The sequence below is a fragment of the Podarcis erhardii genome (genome assembly GCF_964252035.2).
Source record: "Podarcis erhardii genome assembly, chromosome: 6".
NCBI classification, from domain to species: domain Eukaryota; kingdom Metazoa; phylum Chordata; class Lepidosauria; order Squamata; family Lacertidae; genus Podarcis; species Podarcis erhardii.
Genome location: NC_138510.1, coordinates 71,159,294 through 71,186,801, shown reverse-complemented (window position 1 = coordinate 71,186,801; position 27,508 = coordinate 71,159,294). Strand labels below are relative to the sequence as shown.

Here is a 27,508-nt window from a genome sequence, read left to right as displayed (position 1 = left end):
ACCTGGGTTTGGATAACGTACTGAGGCTTAGTGCAGTGCAGCAGCAGAACGATCAGGGAGAAGCAGAGCTCCTCTGATCTCCTTGAGCATGCATGCTCACATGCTCATTCTAAGCCAGTCTTTTTTTGTGATGCACGAACCAGGCCATTGTTAGAAAGAATTGTGCGAGGTTCAGCCCAGGGCACATCTCGGTAAAAGAATTTCAGGTAGCTTGGCACGGCGAGGCCACTGAGCCCTTGGAAAGTAGCTGTCAATCCATGTTGAAGTCAGAGAACTAGATGGACCAGTGGTCTGACTCAGTGTTAAGCTACCTTAAAATGTGTGCGTAATTGATTTAGCTTTTAAAAAAACAATGCAGGCAATGTAAATATTAAGGAAAGATTAGTGTTGAATTTCCCTTAGTGAGTTTATTGAAAACAAGAAAATGAGAAAAAGCCAGGGCATCCAGGACTCAGCTACATTCGCAAAGAAAAAACACTTTATATGCATAGTTTATGCATTCTAACACTATGACACAAGATGGTGCTGTGGAGTTCCATTTTTGCTAACCCAATTTCTCATACAAAGTTCACAACCCGTTTAACTGAAATGCTTCTTCGATGGGTCTAGATCCAGCCCTACTCTAACATGCTATTGAAAGATTTTACCACATAGTGAGCCAAATCTGTTGCTCATGATGCAGCAGAAGTGGATGGAATCTAGAGAAATTTTGCCCCATCATGTGCTCAGAAGAGCACCTGTCTGGCAAGATGCTGTTATCAAGGACTAAACTGGCAAGAACTTACCTTACTGTAACTGATGATGTGGAGTCGGGTTCATAGGTAATTCAAACAAGCTTTTGATATTGGGAAGACCCTATAGGTTGATTGCCCTTCTTTTTACATTGTAACTGGTCTCTTCCTGTGCTGTGTGTATATGTGGTAAGATCACAGCCCAACTAGCTTTTATAAGGTGGTGAACAGCAATCTTTTTGTTTCTCTCTTGATTTATACAAAGCACCTGAAGAATCAGCTGCTGTCTGCCCATAGTGGATTGGTGATGACAATTGAAACGTGAAGTGAGATCAGTATCTGAAGTCAGTCTTACTTTGGCCGGGTTATGCCCATCAACAGCCTTAATGGTTCATTAAGACTTCAGTTTCTGCCCATGAGGACTGAAAACTGAAACAAATAGATGCTTCCCAGAGGACACGTAACGTACTCTTCTAAACATGTTCCTGGAACTTTGCTTGAATTGGGCTTCAAGAAACAAAAACCAGGCTTCAAGAAACTCTGGGATAATAGGTTTGAGAAGAGGGGATTGCATTGTGTTACATAGTTTGCATGATGTCAGGCTTCAGGGAATCAGCTCCCCCCCACCCTTTGGCCGTAGATAAGCAGAACAAAGAGAAAGGTCTCTTCTTACCAGTTATAACCTTTAATGATCACGGTGAGAGAACAAAGAATCCATTCCTAGGAATGAAGGTGCTCCCAATTAAGGGTTCCACCCACTTCCTCCCTAATCACCCACATCACTACCACGTCTTGTAACCTGGTCTTGTAACCACTGTGCTTTCTGTGCTGCCACCTTATCTGCTTTTCTTGACCTTGGGCAGAATGGGTGAATGCTTTCCAGAGACAGTGCATCTGTTAACTCTCTCCCAGTGCTTCTCTTCCTAGCTGTTCCCCCTCCAGTACTTTCCAGCTTCTGCCTTCTGAACTATGTCCTTCTGCAAACCACTGTTCCGAATCTATACTGTCCTCCTGCTCCTGGAAGCAGCAGGGCAAGGGTGGGGGGGTTTGCCACCATTCCTCCCCAGTGCAGTCCTCCTCAGCATGGTCCCTGACTCATGAATAGTTTAATGACCTGTTGAATTCCAAGTAATAGATCCCTGGTCTTCTTATGGATGCAATTAAACCTGCCCTGGATAGACGGAACTTCTGACAAATTCAAATGTGATTGTAATGTTATATAATGGAAATAATGCCTCGGCAAGGGGCTTATCTCTCCCTGACCTAAGTAGATAAATAATCACTTTTCAATGCTGCAGTTTAGAGAGCTAGATAGATATAAACAGAACAACACAGAGCTGCCCTAAGGAATAACCATCATTGTTAATAGATGGTGTCAGAACTGGGAATACTTAAAATAAAGAAGCTTTCTGTTTGCATAATAAAGTAAGAAAAATACAAGCAACTATAATTACTGGTATTTGCAAAGGTGCAATGTGCTCCTTGCTAATTTGTAGTTCTGAAATGAGCTAATGTATTAGTTAGAAGCCAAACAGTATATGCATTTGAAGCTGTTCACTATAACATTTGGCCATGGATAATTGCCTGAACTTGAATATTGTTAGCTACCTGATCCATTGGGCTGACCTTTTGCCTCCTTTTTTGCTATAAGGAAGCTGTAGACAGTGGTGTGCCATCACTGCATCAGCCAAATAGACCAGGTGGATCGGGATGGACTTCAGTTTAAATAAGAAAACACAACAAAATCAAGCAGTTGACAGATTTTGGATGAGTACCCTGAAAGTCCTGACAACTTGTTCAACTGCACTGCGCAATGATCTCCCTGGGGAAACGGTGAGCATCTCATTAACTGAGTCATTTAAAGCTAGATTGGACAAAGCACTGGAAAAAGTGCTGCGGCAATAGCAACTTCAGCTCATGTGTTGGTACATTTGCAGCTTCAAAGTACTAAATAAACATTAGCTCATTGTCCTCGCATGAAAGAGTGAGTAAGTATTTATTACAATGACTTTATTGTCTTTGTTTTACCAAAAAAACCCACACAACCCACAGGAGGTGGGGCGGTGTAGCAAACCCCATAATTGTTTCAGGGCACATAGAAAATTGGTGCAATACCAAAGCGACAGCCAAACAATTCATGTGGTCTGTTTACTAGATTAACTGCCTGTTCAGAGGACCCCAAGGAATAGTCTATGAGAAGCTGACTTATACTGAGAGAGACCAACAGCCTGGCTGGCCAAGTACTCTCTGCAACTGACTGCAGATAGCTGCCCAAGATTTTAACTAGTAGTCTTTCCTAGTGGGGGGCGCTAGCAGGACAGGGAAGGAAGATTGACATTGTTACTCTGTCTCAAGCCTACTTCCTGAACAAGCGAATAAATTGATACATCTATTCCTGAAAACTACTTTTTCATTGACAATGAGAAAATAATTAATGGTCCAATATAAATTGGCTGAAAATTGGGTCACAAAATTATATCTCCTCATGTAATATCTGCCTTAACCTATAGCATGATCTGTTTTATACTTGGGAGCAAAATAATACAGTGGTACCTTGGTTCTCAAAATTAATCTGTTCCAGAAATCTGTTCCAAAACCAAAGCGTTCCAAAACCAAGACACGCTTTCCCATAGAAAGTAATGCAAAATGGATTAATCCGTTCCAGACTTTTAAAAACAACCTCTAAAACAGCAATTTAACATGAATTTTATTATCTAACAAGAGCATTGAGTCATAAAATGAAAACAATAAACAATTTACTGCAGTCACACAGTCTATCTATCTATCATCTATATCTATCTATCTATCTATCTATCTATCTATCTATCTATCTATCTATCATCAGCCAGCAGCTAAACTGGATTCCACACAGTCACAAAAACAAAACAAAAAAAGCCACAAAAACGCAAAACAAATAGCAAAAACAGGCAGACCTCAGTGTAACACTCAAAATGGAAGTGTGGCACTCAAATCAGAACCGTAGCATTCAAAATGGAGCACGTTCGGCTTCCAAAAAAAGTTTGTGAACTGGAACACTCACTTCTGGGTTTGCATTGTTTGGGTTCCAAGTTTTTTGATTACCAAGGCATTTGAGAACCAAGGTACCATTGTATGTTACATATCAATAAGGATTGGCACTGGGGCTGGATATAGATTCAATCATGTAGGTTCACGACTGTAGTAATAAAAGCTTAGGAGGCATAGGCACAACTTGGAGAAGGGCTAGTAGGTGGGGCTTAGTCATATTTTGCACATGCCCACCCAAACAGGCTATGAAAAATCCACATTTAAAGGGTGAGCCACACCTGGCAAGTTGCCAGGTGTGACTCAGCAACCTTTTAAAACAAAATGGATTCGCAACACCCTGTTTGCTTTTCCAGTTTCCTGAATGTGCACAAAGAGGCAATTCTAAAAACACTTCTACATGAATCTGTATTGCACCCTTCCAGGAAAAGGTGTGGCTGGTTGTAAGCAATGACAGCTGCAGCAGAACAGAAGGGAATGTGGGAACTGATGAACAATTCCTGAAGTCTGTTCTATAGTGAACCACTAGAGCTTGAGATGGGACCGGCGTTTGTCCATAGACAGCTTTTCAGAGTCATGTGGCCAACATAACTAAACTGCTTCTGGTGCAATGTAACACGGTGACGGAAACCAGAGCACACGGAAACACTTTGCCTTCCTGCCACAATGGTACCTATTTATCTACTTGCACTGACATGCTTTTGAACTGCGGGATTGGCAGGCAGGGGCAGAGCAAGGTGGGTGTGGACCGCCCTGGTGTCATCTCCGAGGGGGTGGGTGGTGTCATCTCCGAGGGCGTGCCTACCCCGAGTTGTTGGGGAAAGGGGGAGCTGCACCCTTCCCCCTTCGTCATTTTTAACAGGCCCATGCTCCCGGGATGCCCCCCAAAAAGCTCAACAACTTTGGCCAACCCTCCCCTAAAAAAAAATGGATAGATCACAGGCAGTCTTTTTATACTGTGAGTAGATCACAGTCTCTTGGGAGTCCAAGTAGATTTTGATGGGGGGGGTATGACAAGAAATTTTCTGCACCGGGTACCACCTGACCTTGCTACACCACTGTTGGCAGGAGCTGGGACTGAGCAACGGGAGCTCACCCTGTCTCGTGGATTCAAACCGCCGACCTTCTGATCAGCAAGCCCAAGAGGCTCAGTGGTTTAGACCACAGCGCCACCTGCATCCCTACATGGCAATGGTACACAGTGCTGTCTGGTACAATATATTACTACCACCACCTTCTGAAAACAACCAACATGCCCTGGGTATTTGGCAAGCATAATCACTGGAAGCTAAAATTTCAAACGCAGTTGGGAATATGGATGAATAGGCATGGAAAGGATGCTTTAAAAGGCAATATACTCTTGGGTCTTTTTAAATGCTCCAGATAACCTTCAGGAATGTTTCAGGTGCTTCCTTGTCATAGGAAAAGTCTGCGAGTAACACTTGGTGCTGCTGCCTCTGACTGGTTTTGCCTCCTTCTCATAAACTGCATATAAAGGCAAAAGCAAGGGAAGCTTTAGCATCCAAAGCATCTATTTTCAGTTCTTCAAGCCACATGCAACTTAATAAATCCCACTAGTTGCAGTGGGATTTGCAAGTAATTTCAGAAATAGAGCTTTATTTGTTTAGCATTTTCCTTCTGCCTCTGCTGCTTCTAATAACAAGTATAAGGTATGTTAGTATAAGAGACACTCTTTTTCAACATATTTCTAGTTTATAGAAGTCCTCAACTTGCAAGAAGACAGACAGAAAAAATTTATAGTCAGTAGCGCTACCCAATTCAAGCTGCATTTGCTTACAAACATTGCATTCTGCCCTTTTAAGTTCCAAGCTATTTCCCGGAAAACTTTTTTTAAAAACCCCCAAAAACATGAATTTGTATTTGTGTGGTTGCTATGGAATTTGGGTGAACTGTATGCAGATGCAGATTGTGTTAATAAGAAATAAAAAAGAACTGTGTACTCTAGTGAACAAAGATTAGTCTGTGTTTGTATTAGAATGTTGCTATGGCAGAGCATATGGTTTTATTTCGTGGACATTTGCAGTGAAATGGAAGGAAATCGGATGCATGCAAGACAAACAAACAAAAAATTGCAACAAATACAGCTCCACATACATGCACAAGTTGAATGGGTAGTCACAGATGAGAAAGGTAAGGTAATTGCCGGACATGTAAGGTAGACTTCTTTGCTGCCAAGCTGTATTATTTGGTAGGAAGCCAACATTCCTACTCTCATAGAATCGTAGAGGATCATCTAGTCCAACCCCTTGCAATGAAGGAATCTCTTAATGCCATAAACTGAATGCTATGTTCTTTTCTCTGTGGAGACAGTATTGCATAATAATTCTTTTTTAAAAGGAATCTCAAGTAGATCATGCATGACAGATGGCCATCCAATCTCTGCTTAAAAACCTCCAAGGAAAGAGTCCACCACCTCTCCTGGCAGTGGAAAACCTTAAGGGCTCAAATTTCAGTGGTGACCAGCATGTGTGATGCCAAAATTCAGTGCCCCACTGCCTCTCGTACTCCATTCTAAATAATAGTTGCAGCATCCTCTGTGGTGCCCCCAAGACCCAGCATGACCAAAGTGGTCACGCTCCCCTAAATCCACCTCTGCTTGTGGGAGTCTCTTCCACTGTCGAACAATTCTTACTATCAGAAAGTTCTTCCTGGTGTTTAGTGGAATGTCCTTTCTTATAACTTGAAGCCATTGCTTCAAGTCCTACCCTCCAGAGCAGGAGAAAACAAGCTTTCTCCCTGCTCCCTGTAGAAGCCCTTGAGATATTTGGCTATCATACTTCCTCTCGGTCTCCTCTTTTCCAGGCTAAACATACCCAATTTGTTCCTCATAAGGCTTGGTTTCCAGGCCCTTGATCTTCTTGGCTGCCCTCCTCTGCACACGTTCCAGCTTGTCAATCTTAAATTGTGGTGCCCAGAAGTGCACACGGGACTCCACGTGTGGTCTGACTACTACATCCCTTGATTGGCACACCTTTTAGATGTGGAAAGGATGACACAAATAAGATAGCTGTGGTGGTTAGTGGGGCCAGAGAGGAAGCAGGTATTTCTAGCTTTGAGGAACAGCGAAGCACTCATGTATTGTTCTTAGGTGTGTTTTGAAAGATACTGAGATAAGGAGGTGCAGTTGCGGGGAGCTTGGTGGGATTTTGGCAGGTTAGGGTACAGCCTGGGGTTTGCTTTTGGGGTTTTTTGGTAGATAAGACCAGAGAGAGGGGCTAGTCAGATCAAAGGGAGGTATAGGAAGCAGCCTATTGGTCCATCTAACTCAGGGCTATCTGCATTGACTGGCAATGACTTTCCAGAGTTTCAGACGGGACATTCTTAGTCCTACTTGGAGATACCTGGGACTGATTCTGAGACCTTCAATATGCAAAGCAGATACTCTATCACTGAGCTCTGGCCCTTCCCCTGAAGGTGGATCAGAGTGTGAGAGTGGGAGGAGATCACTTCTTAAAATAAATATTAATTTTTTTCTTTAAAAACCTTAATCTGAAGTTGAGGCAAAAGTCCCAACTGGGCAGATAAAATATCTTAACGGTTGCCAACCCTAACCGGCAGATGGCAGCCTTGTACAGTGTCCCCCCCCCCCCTCCCCGTATCAAGACAACTGCTTTCAGAGAATGCAAGCAATGAACTTGATGTTGCCTCTAATAATTTTCCACAGATGTTATGTGCAATATCTTGAATGAGCATCTTTCCTGCCCTCCCCTTTCTGCTCAAGCCCTTTCTCCTATACTACAATACTGGGGGTTTTCTATGGGTTCTACCAAGCTGGGATGCTGGCCAGGAGCTTCCTGATGCTTCAGAAATGCAGGAAGGTGAAAGGCTTGGCTCAGGGACTTGTATGGCTTCCCAGCGTTGGCTAGCCTCCAAATTCCCATCTACCCTGCTGTGCAAATTCCACGGAACAATGTTCAGGGGCAGGCGGAGTTCCCCTGGCCTGCCTACCTATAACCTTGTCTGCCCTCTGTTCAGAAGGATGGCTGATTGACTGTCTGCTTTTGAGGCCTTGACGCAAAGAGGATTAGCAGCCAGCCAGGCCTTGATTTTAAAATATTTTTTAAAAATCAGATCACCGTGTTGCTTACTTTTTCTTTTACCAGTAAGCATGGTTATGATTGTGCCTTTTTGCGGTCTTTTGGACTGTGCCTCTGTGTGGCGTTTATGATGAGAGCGGAAGATAAAACGAGCCCCGCCACTAACTTGGACTCTTCTTGGCAATCCTGGTCTTCATAGAAATCCAGAGATTTATAACGCTGACAAACTGCATTAGCTGCCTCGTGAGCAAATTGGATGGGACTTTGCTTGGCCTTTCCGTGGGGTTTTTGTTTGTTTGTTTCATACCATCGTGGCTTCTTTGGTTCTGAGCAGCTCAGGACTCTCCTGTGTGTACACAGTTACACAACACTTGCTGGGGTTACAGAAGGGTGATTAAGCAAACCTTGTTGATTTGGGGGTTTGGAATCTTGATATGGATATCTTCTTGATATGGAAATTGGCCTGAAGCATTAAAAAAACAGGCTTTATTTCTGGTGGCGCCTATTTTGTAGAATGATACCCCTTATCCCAGAGATCAAGTGGGCACAGGTTGTTGGGTGCTTCCGCCAGAAATTGAAAGCATACCTCTTCATCCAGACTTTGCCTGATTATTGTTACCTGCTCCTGGCATTTCTGGGTGTTATTGCAACTAATGTTATGCTGTTTTACAGATAGTGTTTTTATTGTTCGGTGTGGGTTTGTTGGTTATTCTATGTGGATTTTTTTTTTTAATCAAAGGTAAGGTAAAGGTAAAGGGACCCCTGACCATTAGGTCCAGTCATGACCGACTCTGGGGTTGCGGCGCTCATCTCGCTTTACTGGCCGAGGGAGCCGGCGAACAGCTTCCGGGTCATGTGGCCATCATGACTAAGCCGCTTCTGGCGAACCAGAGCAGCACACGGAAATGCCGTTTACCTTCCCGCCAGAGCGGTACCTATTTATCTACTTGCACTTGGATGTGCTTTCGAACTGCTAGGTTGGCAGGAGCAGGGACTGAGCAACGGGAGCTCACCCCGTCGCGGGGATTTGAACTGCCGACCTTCTGGTCAGCAAGTCCTAGGCTCTGTGGTTTAACCCACAGCGCCACCCCCGTCCCTATCAAAGGTAGTGCACCAATAATTTTCATAAATATATTTTTATGATGATGATGGGAGTACTGATTCAGGAGAGTGGAGGAAACAACTGCCTCTAGCAGCCATTCCCAACTTGCTGCCTCCAAGTCGATGCCTCAAATTTCAACTCCTTTCAACTTCTGCTAGCACAGCTGTGCTAGCTGAAGCCAATGGGAGTTTGTAGCCTGAAACATCTGGAGGACACCAGCTTGGAGAAGGCTTCTCTACAGGAAATGCATGTTCTCATCCAGGAGATGTTGAAATGTCAGTAGTCACCTGAGTTTAAAAGGATTGCAGTGAGCAGATTGCCTTGGCAGGGAAGAAACATTTTCCTTGCCCTCATTTCCATCACTTGGATTTGTGTTGCTGCTCTCTTTTGAAGGGAAGGCAGTCGGCAAGGCATAGCAGTTTGACATCTGTATTTGGGGTCAAGAACAATCCAAAAGCACAAACTTTAAGGTTGGGAAATCCATTGCTACTGTCCTTGCTACATGCCTGCTTGCCTAATTATGCTTTGGACATGCCACCAGGTTGCTATAAAAACCCAAATAGAAAACGAATTCAAAAGCCAGGCACTTGAGCTTCCCAGGTGGTTTGTGTGACTAATTCGATCAATGTACAAACACAAACACACACAAAATCCTATGCAGTCTGCTGCTGTACAGCCCCCTTATGTGTGGTGTTTCTTTGGTCTCCTCTCACCTTGTCTCCAATGGAATGTGTGATGCAGGGGCTGTAGCACACACTTTGCACCAGTCATTCCTAAATGGTGGGGCAAGACCCACTTTTGGCACAAATGACCTTTAGACTAGTCATTAAGCCAAACCTGGTTGTCCATGCAGAGTTCCACCAGATTCTGATTTCATCAATCCCTTGACGAGCCTATAAAGTTGTCAACGACCGGACTCAAAATGTCAGGAATGTAAATGTCATAAAGTCCAGAAATCCTAATACATGCTCAGCATTTATTAATCATCAGACACCATTACTAGGAATCATACCTCCTTACTAGGTTCAACTGGCTCTGGTCCTCCACGTTGGTTTCTTCCTACATCTGTACTGCAGATGCCACCAATCCTTGATGTTCCCAGAAATCATCTGATTGTGTTGAGTACTGCCAGTTTTAATTCTGTTTCTCCAACACTTCCAACGAATTAGAGCATTTCTCATCTTTTTCATTCATTTCCGAAGCGGCTTCCCTACCATATGCCATATTGTTCATTTGGTGAGAGTTCAATAGCCCACATTTATCCTCATTGTTTTAAATTTCTCGAGACACCTTTCTCAGGACGTCTCAGAGCAACTTCCACAAATATAAGATATACAGGATTTAAAACAAGGTGGTAAAAACACCAGTCATCCATATAGTAATAAATTCACCCCAGCTCATAGAAAAGTAATGCAGATAACATCAGCAGAAATAGCAACAACATCATAGCTCATCAGATGCCTGAGAGTAGACTTCTCACCCATGATTTCTATAAACACAGGTGCCTTATGGCTTCCCCTACTGCCAGTAGAAATATAATGTTAGTATTTGCTCAAAGCAACACATAGTAAGGCCTGGTAACCGCTCCCTAATATATTTTGGATGATGGCAATGTTGCCAGTTGGTGCCCTCACTCTAATGCATAATGTGCAGCTAGGTACATCAGATACAGACAACTCCTTTGTAGAAACTCCCTCAATTCTAGGCCTTCACCACCACAGCAGTCCCAGAGGCAGCAGGAAACAAGCCAGCCCTGCTCATCTAGACAACTTTATTCTATATTTCTAAGCTGACAGAAGGAACTGTGCAACATAGCTTTATTAATTCCTTCAGCAGAGTATTAGCTAATTGAAAAGAGTTCTCCATGTGAAGACAACTGCTTTAACCAGCTTCCAAATTGGTGTCATGATGCCTTGTGGTGTTGCTGTGTTGCACCTAAAACCAGACCCTTGGCCCAAGGGTAAAATATTGAAGAATGGATTATACTTACCCCAGTCAGGACATTCTGAGCAATTACTTTTCCAAGAAGAGATGTATTGCCACTTTCTTTAAAACACTTGGAACATCACCCTCCCTCGGTGATGCATTAACAACCTCTGGCGACCCATCCGGTCCTTCCCAGCCTTGCCGTCCTAATCAGCTGGGATGAATAAGGGTCAAACACACACATAGTTGGCTGCACTCCAACAAGAATCTTGTCCGCATTCTCAGGCGAAACAAGCTGAAAGATATGAATAGAAACCTGATAACAGAGAGCAATAAATACCACCGGCACACTTTGTAAACAGCCAAAGCCGGAAGAGATGCAAGCCGTTATCTGGGAAGTGCTTTGCAGGCTGGTCATAGCAAACTTCCCAAGTTCTGTGTGTTCCTTAGTCTTCCTCCTTGGATTCTGTACCTGGGTTCAGTTGTGGAATTTAGAGTTGCGTGGAGCAGGGCAGCAAGGCTGTAATCCTCCCCATCCGCTAAAATAATGAATTGGGAGACTACAGCTCCCATCTTTCCTTGCCATTGGCCATACTCAATGGGAGTTGTAGTCTAAAGACTGAAAGGCACCACCATATTGACTACACTTGAGTTGGACCATCTAGTCAAACCCAGTAGCATCATCATCATCTATAAAATTGATGGAAACAGGAAGTGACGCCATATTGAGTGGAGCAGGGAATGGAGTGGGAGGGATAGAGCGAAGAAATGTGTTAGATCTGAACTTGCAGTAACACACTGAAACGCTGTACTGCAAGGAATGTCCCTTGGGAATTCAGGACTCTTTGTGACGATCCTGGTATTTTGGGGACAGTTGGAGGGTATGCAAAATATTTCAGAGTGTGGAATATTACAAGTATTGCAAGGTTTAATATGTGCACACAGAGAGTTGTCATGTTTGTGAGCAAGACGTTTGAGACAATTACTGCATTGCCGAAACCAGGGTGGGCGAAGGCTGGGCTTCATGTTTTTTTCCTGTTTATGACAACATAAAATTCTTCGTGTAATTTGTAATCTCAGAAGAAGGAAACTGCAGGGAGTGGGGAACATCCTTGTTATTTACTTATGGATACCACATTGACACCCAGTAATAAATCATTGTGCTTCTTGAGCTGACATAATCTAGCATACTCTCTCGAGAATGTTTCCAGGCTTGTCTGTTTTGCTGTAGCACAAGGGTGGCTCCTTGTGACTTCCAGCCAATTCAGTAAAGGGAATAGAAGTTCACAAGAAAGATGGGTGAAGTAATGTTCATATTATTTTAATTCAGCCTTCGCCAACCCGGTGTCCTCCAGGCGGTTTTCGACTACAACTCCCATCATCCCTTGATATTGGCCATTCTGGCGGGGGCCGGTGGAAGTTGTAGTCTTCTGCATCCTTTCTATCAACCATTTACAGAGTCATAGACTATGCCAAGTTAACTGACATGAAATCTGGGGATAACCTCTGAGCATGCAAATCTGAGCACTGTAAAGCAACCCAATATCAGATGTGATAATACTGTAGCTATTTTTTTTTTAAAAAGGCATGGATCAGGTTGGAGGGAGGGAGGCTAAGGGACTTGGTGTACTGTTCTATTGTAATACGGTAAATGTGAAAGGCCCTAATCAACCATGGATAAAAAGTAAAAAAAAATATACATGCCCACTTAATAACACACACAAACAAACCCGGGAAATTGTAGTTGGGCGAAGCTGCTGATATAATGTCAGGGACTGGGTGGACGAAGAGGAGTGAAGGGAGACACCAGTCGGGGAACCCCCAAGGGAAACCCTAGAGGAGGAAGGCTCAAAGCCAGGGGATTGGTGGTGGGACACTGAGGAGAAGTCGGAGGAAGAGGATTGGGAGAAGGTGCTGAAGGGGCAACAGGGTTTAGTGAGCAGGAAGAGCTGGTGAATGGGAGCAGTTCAGACTCCAAGGCTGAAGCAGAGGAGGGGGCTTAAGAGGCTGCTGAAGAAGCCAGGGACTCTCCCGCTCCTGCTGTGAAAAGCTCCCTTCCCCCTCCCCCGGTCTCTAAGGACATGCAGAATAATGAGGAGGGCAGAACAGAAACCAGAGGTGTGCAGACACAGGTTGAAACTGCTTGGGAAACATCCAGGAGAGGAGGAGCCTTAGAAAGAATGGAAGGCGGGAGCCTTCAGTCCTGGCAACTGCTCCACAGGGGCAAGACTTGCTGGGAAGTGTTGCCGTTTCCTTGAATAAAGACAGAGATATCCCCCTGTGGCTGTGGAGGCAGACTTTTGGGGCTTCTTTACTGCCTTTTATGGTGTACCCTGACTGGGATGGAGGAGGTGCCTCTGTGGTGGCTGGAGGCGGGTGGGGAGAAACAAGTGATGGAAGGGGACTGCATATTTCACTGGAAAGTCCCTTAATTTTGGAGGGTATTTTAAGCCCAGTGATGAATGTAAATGAAATGTCTCTCTGGGACTCCACAATGTTCTCTGCGTATTCACAGCTGACCTCGGAAGGGACAGAGCACTAGTAGAGCTAAGGGATCATTTAGGCACCGTGAGAGCAGAAGTAGCATCATGTCTCTCATCTGTATAATGGGAGTAATAATCCCCTACAACACAGACTGTTGTGTGAGCCAGCACAGTTAAAAACTGTGAAGTGTTGTGCAATCTAAAACTGCTGTATAAATAATTAGCTACAATCACAGCCCTAGCTCAGAATAGATTGCTTTTTCCTCTCTCTTTTCTCCGTTCTCAGTTTTACCATTGAAAAGGGGACCTTGCAATTTGTCAGGCAACTGGAAGATTAATAGGATCTTCTGCCCACAGTTATGTTGCTTTCACTCCTTATCTCATTAGCCGGCGTTGCCCATGGTGTAGGGGGATATAAAAAGGCAGGGAATTTTTGATATCTGTAACCCATCTGGAAGCCACTGAAGATATTGACACTGCTGGGTCTTTGGCTGCATAGAAGACTTCAGGAATGGCAATCATGAGAATTTTCCCGACGAGAGGTTACGAAAGAGCTTGAGCAACCAAAGTTCGGCAAACTGCAATTTCTTTAAGCCATTGGATCGTCCTGAAACATTCTGCCTTTTCCAGTATAATGTTTTTGGACTTAGTAACCCCACGGAGGGAGGCATTCCAAGAATGCTTTGTTGGTGTGTGTGTGTGTGTGTGTGTGTGTGTGTGTGTGTGTCATCCACGTGGATTTTCCATGGGGCAACCTTTAAAGGGGAGAGGAGCCATAGTTCAGGGGCACTCGCCTTGGATGGAGAACAGCCCAGCCTCAGTCTCTTTCATCTCCAGTCTATCAGGTAGCAAGCAGGGCTTGGAAATGCTTCTACCTGAAATCTCCCAGAGTTACTTTCAATCTGTGCAAACAGTGCTGTGCTTGAGATCAACCAGTTAGACTAATAAACTAAGGCAGTTTTGCATGCCAAATTCCTGCTGGCATCGGCTTACAGGATTGTCCACATATTTCTACAGACTCCTTCCCCTCTGCAGTCTGCAGCAGCGTTCTGTGGTGGCCCTCAGACTGTGAGAGAACAAGCCTCAACTCTGAGCCCCCAACTGCAGATTCCTACCTGTGTTTAATAATGCTCTCTTATTTAAGAAACAGTCACGCTGCCTCTATTAACATCCAGGTAAAGAGCAGAAGGACAAGGAGCAATACTGCCAGCAGCCCCTGAGCTGGAAGGGGCTTGATTCAATGTGATGCACGGCTCAGGTGAAAAACCAAACAGAAATACCCGGTGAATTCCTGTAACTTTTCAAGGAACTGCTGGTTGCAAACTTGCCACTCCTTTGAGCACAGGAACGTCTCCACACAGTCACAGGAAATCAGCTGGCAGGTGTATCAAAAACGCAGTTCATTGTCCATATACCCACCGCCCTGCTCCATGAGGAAAAACAACATTTAGTCCTCTTTTAACTAGTACATTGCTCCTTCCCGGGATTAAATAGGAGCCTGGCCAAACATGCTTCAGTTAGTTTCAAACCTCCCTTGTCAACAAAAATATTGTACAGACAAGTTCAAATGTAGCTGCGACTGGTGGCCAGGTGGTACTTAAATTCCAAACCAGCTCAAGATTCGAATGCCTTGCGGGGAGAGGAACATGACTGAGCAGAGATAAGGAGAGCTGCCATTAGAATAAAATAAAAAAAGTGAAGTGGAAGCTACGCTTATCGAGACCCTTGGCTAGTCATTTGATTGTGATGTATTACATTTATTAGTCGAACGCACGCCAACAATTTGGTGGTCCGTTCTTGCCTTAGACCTTTGTAGAAAATGAATGTATGAATGAATGCATGCGTGGTGCTGGAAACCATAGCTGATGTCTCCAGGACGGTTGTGAAACTGTAGCAACACAGCTTCCCCATGTGCATATGATGACAGATGTGAAGCTGTGAGGAATGCTAGATTTGAAAGGGAATCCTGGGTTCAAATATCTGCTGAGCTTTTTTAACCAGCTGTCTGCCTCTGCCGAAACTTCCTCACTGGACTGTTATTTTAAAAGAATAACAACTCCACGTTGCCCAGGGATCAAATTAGACCTGCTTGATCAAGCTGCAGTGTTCAGCTGATGGCTTATTCATATAAGAAGTGCTTGCATGACCCACACCGCTTTTATTTTGGGGGCACCTTAGGGCAAGGTGCTCTCAGTGGACCTCCCACTGATGTTCCCACCTGTTCCTTGTCACTACGGCCCATTTGCTACATCTCCCTCTGGCCCCAGCCTGCCCCACCTTCCAGAGAAAAGAGGACAAGGCAAGCAAATATTTATTTTCCTTCTCATCATTCCTCTCCCTGACTGTTCGCTTAGAAAGTGCAGGTGAACAGGTAGTTAGAGCAGCAAGAGCAGGAGACTCCAGGAATTGGCAGGGGGCCTTCCCACTTCGCCATGGGCCTTGGCAGACGCCCAGCCGTGCCAAACTCTTGACACCAGCCTTGTGTTTAACAATTGCTCCGCCTAAAGAGCCTCTTGTACATATAGACTCACAAGACCTGTCTTGGCAAATCAGGCCAGCTCATTTCCAAAAGAGAACAGTTAAATGCATCTGGAAGCTTTTAAGGAAGATTGTGTACATCACCCAGAGAGCTCTGGCTCCGGGGAGACTCAGAAATGCCACAAACAAACAAAAGTATTTCCTTACTGTGCTTCCTGAATGCCTGGTGTTCACAGGTATGCTACCTCCGTATGGGAAGGTTTAATTTAGCTGCCATGGCTAATAATAACCATCGGTAGCTCTGTCGTTCATGAATTTGTCTCTCTCTCTCCCCCCCCTTTAAAGCCATCTAGGAGCTAACCAACCAGTCAGGACCTCAAACCCTCAAGGCATTACCGTAGACCTACAAAATGGATGATTAGCAGTGGGTGTGTTGAGGCTGCACATGGTGCTCTTATAATCCCTTGGGAAAGTGTCTCCACCTGGCTGGATCTAAAAGCAGCCATTGAATCCCTTTTAGCAGTTTTCTATAATGTAGGTGCGAGGAGAAATATGAACAAGTGGGCCCTTCAGGAAAGTGTTAGTGTGGAATGCATTCCAGTTCAGCATTCCAGTCAGCCAGCCATGCCATTCTTCAGAATGTTCTCTTCTATTTCCCCTCCTACCGGACATTTTTATACAACCCTGCCCCCAACAGCTGCTTTGGGGTTTCCCCACCTTCTAGTTTGTTTGTTTTTGAATACCTCTCTCTCTCTCTCTCTCTCTCTCTCTCTCTCTCTCTCTGTGTGTGTGTGTGTGTGTGTGTGTGTTTCTGTAAACTTCAAGGTTCACCCAAGCCTTCTATTCTACTTCCCACTTGTATGTGGGTGGTACCATTTGGCTGCATTGAGGCATCAGCACTCGTAGCTGAACATCAGAAACCAAAAGGATGATACAGCTTGAGCCAAAAGGTTTCCAAAGAATTGTAGAGTCGGAAGGGGCATGCAATGCAGGAATCTTTCACCCGGCGTGGGGCTTGAACCCACAACCCTGAGATTAAGAACCTCATGCTCTTAATGCCAATTTGGCCCAATTTAAGACTAGGTATATAGCATTTGTGTGAGCTCTGCTCGCCAAATGGCCTTGCACGAGTCCCAGTCCATCAGCTCTAAGCCCTCTAACTATGAATGGAAATATAAATTAGCTTTGTTGCTGGGTTGTTGAGGATTGATAAATTATGGACTCTGAAGCACTCTGAACACCAGAAAATAGGATTGAAATTGTTTAGACCTTGGCTACACACCTAGATCCACTTCCTTGGGAGGAAGCCTCATTGAACTCAGTTGAGACTAGTAAATATAACTTTGCGCTTTCTGTTCCTTTTGAATAGTTCTGTTTCCTTTACTCTCTTTGACATTACATTGTAGGGGGGTGGGGAGAGAAGCAGAGGCAAAAGGAGAGGCTAGTTCTTGGCCTGCTGGAAAAATACTATGAATTCCTAGCATTCTTTTCCTTTTTAACAACATGTTTACTTTTAATCACCATGTTATTTAGGATTAACACAAGTAATTGCTTCAAGCTCATTTAAGTTTGAATTTAGTGAAAGCAAACTACCTCCTGCAGACTGAAGGAAACCTTTCCCCCACAAACAAAGAAATGTATTCATCTGCAAGAAGCAGCAGCAGCAGAAATCCTTAAAAGCACTAGCAACAACCTATTTAGCTGCAGAGTGAGTATGTTGCATTTTAGAGAAATGCCATCAATAATGAAAAAATACTTTGGCTTTACTGTGTACTTAACAATCAGTTTATGATCTGATTTAGAATCCTTAAGAACTGACCTGGAACAAGCACAATGCTGTGTTTAAAGATTACAAGTACAAAGATATGTATAATTTAATTGAGCAAGAGTTACTAACTTCTTTGGTAAAATGATGGCAGAACTAAAGTAAGTCTAACAATGCAGTGCTATACATGTCTATTTATAAACCGCACTGAGTTCAATGGAACTTACTCCCAGGTAATACGTGTGTATAAGACTGCAGCCTCAAAAGCCAATGCTGAACATGTTTAGTTGAAAGGAAGCCCTCTAGTGCTAATAAGTTTAGTGAGACTAACTTTTCTTAGAAATTGCTTCCCATAGCCATCTAAAATTCCATAGCATCTCCTGCTTCTCTAAATCAACACACCATATTAAAAATGAAATTAGGTAAATATTTCTTTATTAAATGATTAATTTCATAAATAAATTCTCTTAATTCATTGAATATAAAATTAAATCATTTACAACTTATTCCAGTATTAGGGATTTTTTTTCCTCCAAAAAAACAAAAAAGCTACATTTTGATAAATAAAATATTCAGCTTTAAAAAGAACCGATTTCTGTTTGTGGGTATGAAATATATAGCTGGTGCCTATAGCTGCCATAGGCGAGGACTCCAAAAGTGCCCACCTTAGGAAGGAATGTAACCTCGAACAAGAGTTTGGAACAACAACTAAAGCATGATATTATGTTGAACAGTAAGAAAATGAAGGTTTTCGTAACCGGAACAGACGGACAAAGTATAAACAGATCAGTTACAAACAGAAATCGGTCATCATGAAAGTGCTCCAAAATGAAGCAATAAGATTGCTCCAGTACTATGAAGCTTTAAGTATGCTCAAACTGTTGCATTAGTATCCAGTTGCACAGTGCATTTTTTGTGTGTCTCAGTGTTGCCCTCCAATGGACAAACGCACCACTTCCGTAAGAGTTCATTTCTCCACTGTTACTTCAAAAAAAATAAAAAATAAAAAATTGGAGCAAGCCTTCTGCTCAAGCCTGCACAAATCACAACCTAGTCCCTAAATTTGTGGATGTCATTGAATAGCCGGTAATTAGGATAGGCCTCGTTTGCATGGGGGCAGTTGTAGTTGCATCTGCAAGACTGGATCATCATGACGTTCTTAGTGAAGGTCTCTCCGTCGTCGCAGCGGAAACGGATCTTGACAGTCCTGGTCTGCTGAGGCGTGCAGCATCTGCTGTCCACACATGAGCCGCAGTACTTGGGCCGGTACTTCTTTACGCTGGAGCAACCTGCGTAAGTGAACTTGACTGGCTCTTGGGACTTCTTGGTCTTAGTGCATTTCTTCCCCTTCTGGAAGGAAGAGATCAACAGCGTAAGTTAGGTTGCAATTCCAGCCAAAAGGCTCCCTCCACCCAAAAACGACCTGGGAATTGTTGTTGGACCGTAAAGGGGGCTGTGTTGTTTTTACCTTTAAGGAGTCGTAGCTGGGTTGTCCGCAGGGTCTCACTTCACATATCCTGGTCTCTTTGACTAGTCTGCAGTCGGGATTATCGTTGGTGACTCGGGTGGAGACGCCCGTCCCACAGGTCTTTGAGCACTGGGACCACGAGGTTGTCTGCACAATGCACTTTGGGTTCTCAAAGAAGTGAGTGCGTGGCTCAGATTCAAAGACTTTAAAAAAAAGGAGGGGGGAGAGAGAAAACAACAGTATAAATTTCTCATTCTTACGAGCTCTTTGTTTCTCTTCTCATCAACATGCATAGCAAAACACTGTAGACAGATAATCCCCCACACTAAAGAATTTCCAGTGGTAATCCCCCCTCCCCCTCCCTGGCAGAAGAACAACATGACCCTGGTCATCTTAAAACTCACCGGGTAACATTTTCAGCCCTCCTTTCACGATGGCTATGAGCTCATTGTTCCTGGTTAGCTCTCCTTCGGAAGCATCCTGACCAAACTCTTTGTCCATGAAACCTTGCAAGTCATCCAGGTTATCTTTGGAGTCATCACAGACCCATTCCTCGCAGCACTGGCCAGGGACTTTCACTAGCCTTGGGTTAGGGCAGCCCAAGTTAGGAAGGGAGAGTTCTTGGGGGCACAGCGGGATACAGCCAACCGCTCCATCGATGCATGTGCACTGGTGCTTGCAGTTGGGCTGGAAACTTTCTCCGTTCTGGTAGATTTTGGAGTTGTACTCACAGGGTCTCCCTTCTGATTGTGCTGCAAAGATTAGGAAAGAGGAGAGAATTGTAAATGGGGGCTCAGTCTGCTGAAGCAGGGTGTGTGTTTCTCTCCCCCCCCCCCTTTTCTTTCTGCTCTGTTAAATTCGATTTATGGTAAAGTTCCCTGCAATCCCCAAGAGCTCTAGGCTAGAACAATAAGTTAGTCAGGAATCACTTTTCCTTATGCGCTGTTAGTGCAGCCCAGACATAGTGAATTGCATTCCAGACTGTTGAAGTCATATGCCCTTTTGCCAATCTACCAACAACAAAGCATAACCATACATGGACTGAAAATTACTAAACTTCTCCGCTACAAGGACTGGTTGGTAATATATATATTTATATATATACACTTCAAAGGGAGCCAAAGCCACAAGCTTTTTACCTCTGCAGATCCCCTTCGGAGCTGTGGAGCTGGCGCCGAAATTGCATTCCAGTCCCTTGGTGTGATCGCAAGGCTGCGTCTTGCTGCAGTCCTCGTTGAGCTGTTTAGCACAGACTTTACAACATCCACAGCCGTCCAGGACCAGACCGACTCCCGGGGCACATCTGGGGACCTCCAGGGGGCATTGGCAAGTAGCTGGGCAAGAAGAAGAAAGCACCTGGGAGGAGAGACGGATAAAAAGTTTGGTGAGACACAAACAGGTACAACTGAGCAAAGCAGGAAACAGTCGGCCTCCCTGCCATAAATGCAGACCAAAAACACAGGCACGTCACCTTTGATCATTGCCACTTCAGAGCTCAAGTTCCTTATATTTCTATGAACTGGCAAGAATACATTCTCCTCCCTTCCCTCACAACAGGCGTGCCAGCTGCCTCTGCCTTCTCCCAACTTAAGTATATGCATCCCCAAAGCCACACTATATCTTTTTTTTTTTTTAAAAAAAAAACACCTTTCTGCCCACAGCAGACCAGAGAAGGCAAGAATCCTCAGCAAATGAGAAAGAAACGTCCACACCTACCCTGTTTACTAACTGAAGGAGTGCAAAAGCCAGGACGAAACAGCTGGTTCTCTGAGAGTTCATCTTCGGTTCCCTTTTTTTAAGGCGAAGGATTTCTTTCTTCAGCCAGAAGCAAACTTGAACAGAGAGAGAGAGGGGGGGAAAGTAGGACCTAAACGATTTCTCGGTGTTTGTCTGAGCGAAGTGGCGGTGACTTTTTCTGTTTAGTTTTAAAGAGCGAGTCGCGAGTCCTGGAAAGCCTCGGGGGCTCGCCTTGCTTCTCTTGCGGGGAAGGCGGAGAGGAGGACCCGGCTGCTTTCTCTTGGCTCCCTCTGCTGCTCGTGGCGCCGCGCACTTTCCCGGGGATCCCTTTGCCGTCTGAGGAGGCTCCGAGAGGGAGCAGCCTTATATAGTGTGCAGGCGCCGCGTGCTGCAGCTGCACTGACGTTGAGCGTTCCAGAATTCTAAAGCACCAGGAATTGTAAGGCATCTCAGGAATGTTGCCTTGGCGCGGTTTGCATCCAAGCTCCGCCCTGTCTAAGCTGCACTTTTTCCCCCTCGCCGTCTCACAAGCAAGAAAACAGGTTCTCCCTCCCCTCCCCTTTCCAACGCTTTTAAACAATCGCGGAGTTATAGATTGTAATATCGCAACACGCACGCCTCTCTTTTTTGGGGATGGGGGGGTGGGGGGTGGTAGAAAATATTTTGCTTGGCTATAAAGATTTCTTCTCTTTGCCACCCTTCCCCCCCCCCGAAACTTTCCCCATTTGCAGCCTAGGAAACAAGCGCGTTAGACATATTGTCCCGGTGTGTTTGCTAAATAGTTTATATGCTATTGAAGATTAAAGAGGAGGGGGGTTGAGGGGGAGGGGGAAGAGGCATGCAAATTTCTTAAGACATTCGGATTTGATCCAATAGTGGGATGAAAAGGTGTATCCCTTAACTAAGACCCAGATTGCGTCGTTTAAATTTTTATTTTTAATTTTTTGAATGGGGCATGGGCAAAAGAAATTACTCCCCGTTGTTTGGACCGGTTCCAGGGAGCGGGGGGGGTGTCCTCTTGTGCCCTTAAGTTTTGGGATTATGGATTATTATTTTTACCTTCGGTTACCTTGCTCTCGGAAGCTCCGTTTCCGCTATTTGAGGTCATATCAAGCAGAACGTCGTCTCCAGCAGCTCCCTCGCCCTGCAGCTATTAATTAACTTTTCTGGGTTTAATTGGCACATTTCGATGGCTCGAGAAGCAGCTAGCCAGACCTCCACGCTGCAAATGTTTCCAGCTTTTCAGGGAAAAGGTTCGGCTTTTCTTATCTCTCTCTCTACCTTTTAAGCCGATAATCTTTAAACTTGGGATGTTGCTGCAAGAATTTCGGGACGCTGAGAGTAAAAACACACACACAGACACAGATAAACAGATAAACACACACACACACACACACACACACACACACACACACACAACCTTTCTAAAGGTCCCTTTTATGGTTCTTGATTCTTGGTCCGTCTTGAAGGGGGGTGTGTGTGTGTGTGTGTGTGTGTGTGTGTGTGTGTGTGTGTGTGTGTGTGAAATCTGCTTCAATAAAAGCAAAATTGAAAGTGGTTCCTATGAAACAATGAACTCTCCGTGACCTTCCCCTCTAGCGTGGAATGATAAGCAATTAGAATAAAACAGCGCCTACCCTGCACGTCCCGGCTTAGCAGTATTCAAATGATGTTTTTGTTTTCTGTTTTTTTACTATAATGTGGAGAATGTTTTGAAAGCTATACAGATGATAAACCATATATTGCAATACACCTACGGCGTTCTGTTCAAAATGGGTAAAAAAATAAATAGATCCGAATGTTCCTTACTGGCGCTTTAATTACGCGAAAGGCAAACACTTTGGTGAACGTGGGCTCCCATAATAAGTCATTTAAAAGCCATGGCGGGCCTTCAGAACACGCCTTCCTTTGCAAGCCTGTTGTTTATGGGTTTTTGGGGTTTGTTTGTTTGCTTATAGTATTTTCCTCTTCGGTTAAGTTTCTTTCCTAATGCATCTTCTCTGGTTTTAGGATTTGGGTTTTTTTTATTATTATTATCGTGGAGGGCACGACGACGACACAGAGGTGTTCCTAGCTTCTGTTGTGGCGTCTTTCAACCCTCCTTCATCGCCGTAAGTATTTCCAGATGGCGATTCAGACACCAGACGTAACAATATTTCCATATTTGGTCGAGCAGTAGTCCGCATTTTCCACATTTTTCTGCACTGTTACCCAACCACAAAGCATTCTTGACAGCTTCAGATGTTGTTAAATATAGACTTCACTTTTGTTCCCAGGGCAGGAAATTCTTCGGAATTCTTGGTGGGGTGTTTTTCTTCTCCTCTCTACACCCCCCTTTTCTCCCCCCCCCCCCATCCTTCACGCAATCTACCTATTATGGTTTAGGAGGAATTGCATTGTGGCTTTGCTGGCCTGTTAGTGACAAATACATAACTTAGAAGAAATATCCCTTGCTGGATATCTTATTCCCCTGGGGAGGGGAAAGGGGGGGGTTGTTGCTGCGCTTAACTTTTAATAAAGCAACTATCGATTCCGTCCGCGCCGTCTGATTTCCAACCACAGAAACGTGCTGCTCCCAAGCAGAGAGACCATGTAGCAGTGGGGGGCGGGGGGTGGGGGGGGGAGAGAGGTTGTTGGAGGCGATGCGTAGGGGGGGAAAGCAATGTGATCGACCTGGCCGCCTCCCATGGCCATACGGGTTGTGTCTTATATGCGCTATTCGACGCACAGAGGGTGGCCCGTGGCGGGGAGGGGAGCGGACCCCTCGCCAGCCCCGCTGCTGCTTTGGAGCAGGGCAAACCCAGACGGCTCGTCGCCGGGTCCGCACACAGGGAGGCGTTTCAGAGGGGCTGGGAGCGTGTTTCCAGGGTAAGTTGTTGCTGCTCCTGGGTCCTAATTGGAGGGGGGGTGGGGTGGGGTGGGGGTGCGAGTGTGAGTCTAAGTGAGAAGTTGGGGGCAATGTTCGAGGGATAATAAGCAGCTTTGTTAAATCCTGCAGGGAACTTCAGAAATGACAGAGTGGCTGTTGTTGTTAGGTGTTTTTTTTCCAAGGGAAAAGGGGTTGGGTGTCTCTGCAGCCAGGGAGGTAGAACCAATATAATGGAGCCCTGTGTCCTCGGGGGGGGGGGGAAGGCGGGTTGAAGCACCAGCTTGCAGAAGCAGTTTCCACGCACATATACGGTTTCCCTGTCTCTCCCCTTCGACTAAAGGACTACACATGTAGCTCAGATGGTACAGCATGAGGCCCTTAATCTCAAGGCCGTGGGTTCGAGCCCCACATTGCAGGGGGCTTGGACTCTCGATGGTCCTCATCGTCCCTTCCGGCTCTTTCAAATATGGGAGTATTTTCTGACTAGCTCTAGACACCTCCCCCCCCCCTCAAAAAAAGGAGGAGGAATAAACACGGGGTTGGGGTAGTCTTTTTGTGCATCCTTCAGGAGGGAATTCTCCATCCCTCTATCCCCACCCCATCAGAAGACAATATGAGCTAACCATCTGTCTAAAAAGGAATTGAGTCCAGGGTTAACGACGATTGCGTTCCCCAGTGACTGTTCACCGGAAAGGGAGAAAACTTGTTTCAGTAGCTCGTGGCTTCCCCCCCCCCCCGAAAAAAAAAATCAAAACCCCACGCCTGTCGTAACCGATGGGAGGGGTGCGTGGGGGTCGGAGAGGAGCCGAGGTGTGTAGTGGCGCCGCCTCCCATTTGCTCCTCGTCGGGTGTCAGGCAGAAAGTGCTGAGTGGGGCAGCCAGGGAAGCTGCCTCGTCACTGCTCGGGAGAGTGGGGTTTCCCCCCACCCCACCCCTCTCTCTCTTTGCCCTCTGCAGCCGGGGTGGTGGGATCGGATCCCTTCCCTTGCTGCCTGGCCTTTGCTTTGGGAAACCGACGTAGCAGAGGTGGGGGCTTGGGGTGGATGGAGAGAGAGAGAGGAGATAATTGCCAAAGTGATTTCCGGCGCGAGCTAAACAAACTCCCGAGGTTTCCAACCCCGATCCATATTTGGTGAAAGTCTTGAGGAGTGTCGTCATCCGCTAGCCACCCCCCACCCCGCAGGAGGAGGACGATGATGTAGCTAAAAGGGTAGGCGTAAGGCGCGTCCGGCTCTCCTTTTAGCAAGGCGAGCTCATTTGGGGTCGCTGACCCTGCAGCGTTCCAGAGATCCGGATCACTCGGGAATCTCTGGGCACGTGTCCCGAGCCTTTCCTAGAGAGGGGTTTTTCCTCCCTTCCGCGCCGTCGAAGATCCTCCCCGCGTGCGCTCTGCCTCGCTTTGCTAAGCCAACAGCAAACTGGGTTAAGGACTTGGTACCCCGGGGCCCTTCCTGCAGGGGACATAGGAACCAACTCCTAGAGGACGAGGTCCTTTTGCCGCACTCACCCCACCCAATAAAATATTCGAATGGTGGGGCAAAGTTAATAGTAGGCTGTGTGTGTGTGTGTGTGTGTGATCAATTAATGTGGAGGATGGATTACCTGAGGCCTCCCCCCCCCCCGAATATTTTATTAAAGTTGGCATCCTTGGCAGGGGATGCTTGAGGTGGGGGGGAGAGGGAGAGATAGATGAGCCATGCAGGCATCTTCGGCTGGATTTGGCAGTCCTTACTGGCCAGAGGTGGGTGGCTAGGAGTGTGGTAGTTTAACTTCCTTTCTTAAGGTTAAGTTAAAAGGCATAGATTCTAAAATTGCCAGACTGGCTTCACATGCGACCAAGAGGAGGCGCATGGGAGCATCGCTATAGATAAGGTCACTGGCCAAGCGGTGGCCAACCTGAGAGGTGCATCTGGGGAAGCCTTGCAATATTACGGAGGGTGCTAAGGCCTGTTTCCAGGGCCGTACACAACCGCAGAGAATCCGAGAGTAGGCCCCAGTATTTTCTCTGTGGCACTTTGGTGCACCTCTCTTAGATCATTTGGTTGCCAGCACAATCTATTTGTTGGCTCTGTTCAATCCATAGAGCAGCACTTTCCAAGCCTTTTACTGAAGTCTGGCCTGAGACTCTTACCTGCACATCCTATTCATTTGCTTAAGAACTGGGAAGCTGCATTCCCGGAAGCTGGTGCAGTCCTACATGCGCAGTGGCACATGGGTCCTTTCGCTCCCACATCTGCTAGCCTGGCGCTCTACCCTCAAGGTTTCCTTTCGATGCTCTTTTGCCACGTCTGCACAATCCATTTTCCCCGGAGTATCCTGGGAACTGTGGGTTGTTGTGGGTGCTTGGAATTGTAGCGCTGTTAACTCGTTTCATATTGTCTCCTGTGAGCATCTGTTTTGCAACACTGTGTCAAGGTCACTGTAACTGCAGAAATGACTGCATGGTGCACCAAGATATAGACCCTCTAGTGCTGTGAAAATATGTCCCTAGGTCCTGATTGGCTACAGGAAATATAGGCCTTTTTGTAATAAAAGATGGTATCTAGCTTTGGTTTGAAGGCCCCCAGTTGCAAAACCCGCATGTGCCTGGATACAGCTTGTCGGTTCAGTAGCTAATCTTAATGATTAGTTAGTATTAGGGCGGGAGCAATCTAGTTCTGTTATTTTCTATTCTGTACCTGACTTCCCAAAATTAACTCTACACTGCTGGCCCTTTTTCAATTGCCCTTTCTTGGTCCTGGGTTTATAACCTCCTTAATGAAGCATTGCATTTTCGCTGCTGTGGCTTCTTGGCGTAAACTTGGCTCTGAACCTGGATGCTTGGCTCCAGGCGACTGGATAAAGTGTGTGGGCTTGCAGCTCAAAAGACAATGAATGGGACTGTTTGGCTCCTGTTTTTGTGAATCCCAAGGATGTCAAGATAACAGCCTGAGTTTCCTCTGGCTCAGTTTGCGGAGCTACAGGTTTGATGGCCATATTACCTGGCAGGGTTGGTTTTCACCCTAGTCAATGATCATTCAAGCATCCCTTACACCAAAGGAACTCCTGGGAGCTCCAGGTCTAAGGGCACTCTTCCAGGAGAATCCTTTACATGGCAGCAGGATGGGATGAGAGTGAAAGGAAAGACAAGATAAAACTGATAAAGCTCGCCTTACCAAAACTATTCCCACATATTTTCTTCCCCTAAGAGAGCTCATAATTTCTTTCCCTCTTGGTTTGCCCCCTGGCTCTATCCCAGTAAATGTGATATCAAACCCACACACTTCACACGGTCCCATTGGGAGCCTCTAAAGCAGGGGCGAATTCGTGCCATTTTACAGTCCTGAGCTGAATTTTAAGGAGTTGAATCCCACAGCTACGTGAATGACTTTTGAATTCAGATTTCCCTGTGAGCATTTCTCAGATGCTTTTCTGTTGCAGTCTTTTCTGCAGTCTGTGCCTTAGAGAATGAATCTGCTTCTCTCTAGACACACATTAGGATAGCATATATGTATATATATTTTCCTTCAAGATTGCTGATTGCCGTTATGTCATTAAGGGGGTTTGTCCCACAGAGGGAAAGAGTGTAAAAGAAGACTAGAATGATTCTGTTTGTTTCTAAATGAAAGCCGTACAATTCCTCCCAGACAGGAGGCAATATTGAACACAATCAATTGCATTCTGTTTTGATCTGAACATTTCTGCCCGAGGAAAAGCCTTGCATTTGTGTATTGTAAGCATATGCCAGGGCTTCTATAGCAGTGGTTCCTGAGGCGATTTAGCTGCAACTACAGGTGCTGCCACAGGCCATGCATGGTGAATTCAAGACCAGCCCTTCAATATTCTCCTTGATCAATGGAGCAAATACTGCTTCACTGAATTGTGAGA

The 27,508-nt window shown here is 45.4% G+C and overlaps 2 protein-coding genes across 5 annotated transcripts in view; one reads left to right on the top strand and one right to left on the bottom strand.

The window, feature by feature from the left end:
* Positions 1–17,985: 17,985 nt before the first annotated feature.
* CCN1 (cellular communication network factor 1) lies at positions 17,986–21,129 on the bottom strand. The gene is made up of 5 exons (XM_081865310.1): positions 20,752–21,129; positions 20,175–20,391; positions 19,440–19,787; positions 19,036–19,238; positions 17,986–18,917 (listed from the first exon to the last, which is right to left on the bottom strand). Exons 1-5 carry the CDS (start codon positions 20,812–20,814, stop codon positions 18,618–18,620), a joined length of 1,131 nt encoding a protein of 376 aa, XP_081721436.1. The 5' UTR covers positions 20,815–21,129; the 3' UTR covers positions 17,986–18,617.
* Positions 21,130–22,802: 1,673 nt separating this feature from the next.
* The window catches only part of DDAH1 (dimethylarginine dimethylaminohydrolase 1), a 125,060-nt gene continuing 120,354 nt past the window's right edge, over positions 22,803–27,508 (top strand). For 2 of the 4 annotated variants that reach the window (XM_081866149.1, XM_081866147.1), the window contains exon 1: positions 23,497–23,640. The gene's annotated coding sequence lies outside the window, so the exon portion shown is untranslated. Of the gene's footprint in view, positions 22,884–23,495; positions 23,641–27,508 lie in introns of those variants that run through there. The other 2 variants (XM_081866148.1, XM_081866150.1) reach the window with 2 other exon arrangements.

Excerpts from the sequence above, each read along its gene's own strand:
- CCN1 (XM_081865310.1), bottom strand. The coding sequence starts at position 20,814 with ATGAACTCTCAGAGAACCAGCTGTTTCGTCCTGGCTTTTGCACTCCTT. Across the intron at positions 19,239-19,439 it reads AGGGCTGAAAATGTTACCCG|TCTTTGAATCTGAGCCACGC; the intron begins GTGAGTTTTAAG and ends TTTTTTTTAAAG. Across the intron at positions 18,918-19,035 it reads CCAGCTACGACTCCTTAAAG|AAGGGGAAGAAATGCACTAA; the intron begins GTAAAAACAACA and ends TCTTCCTTCCAG.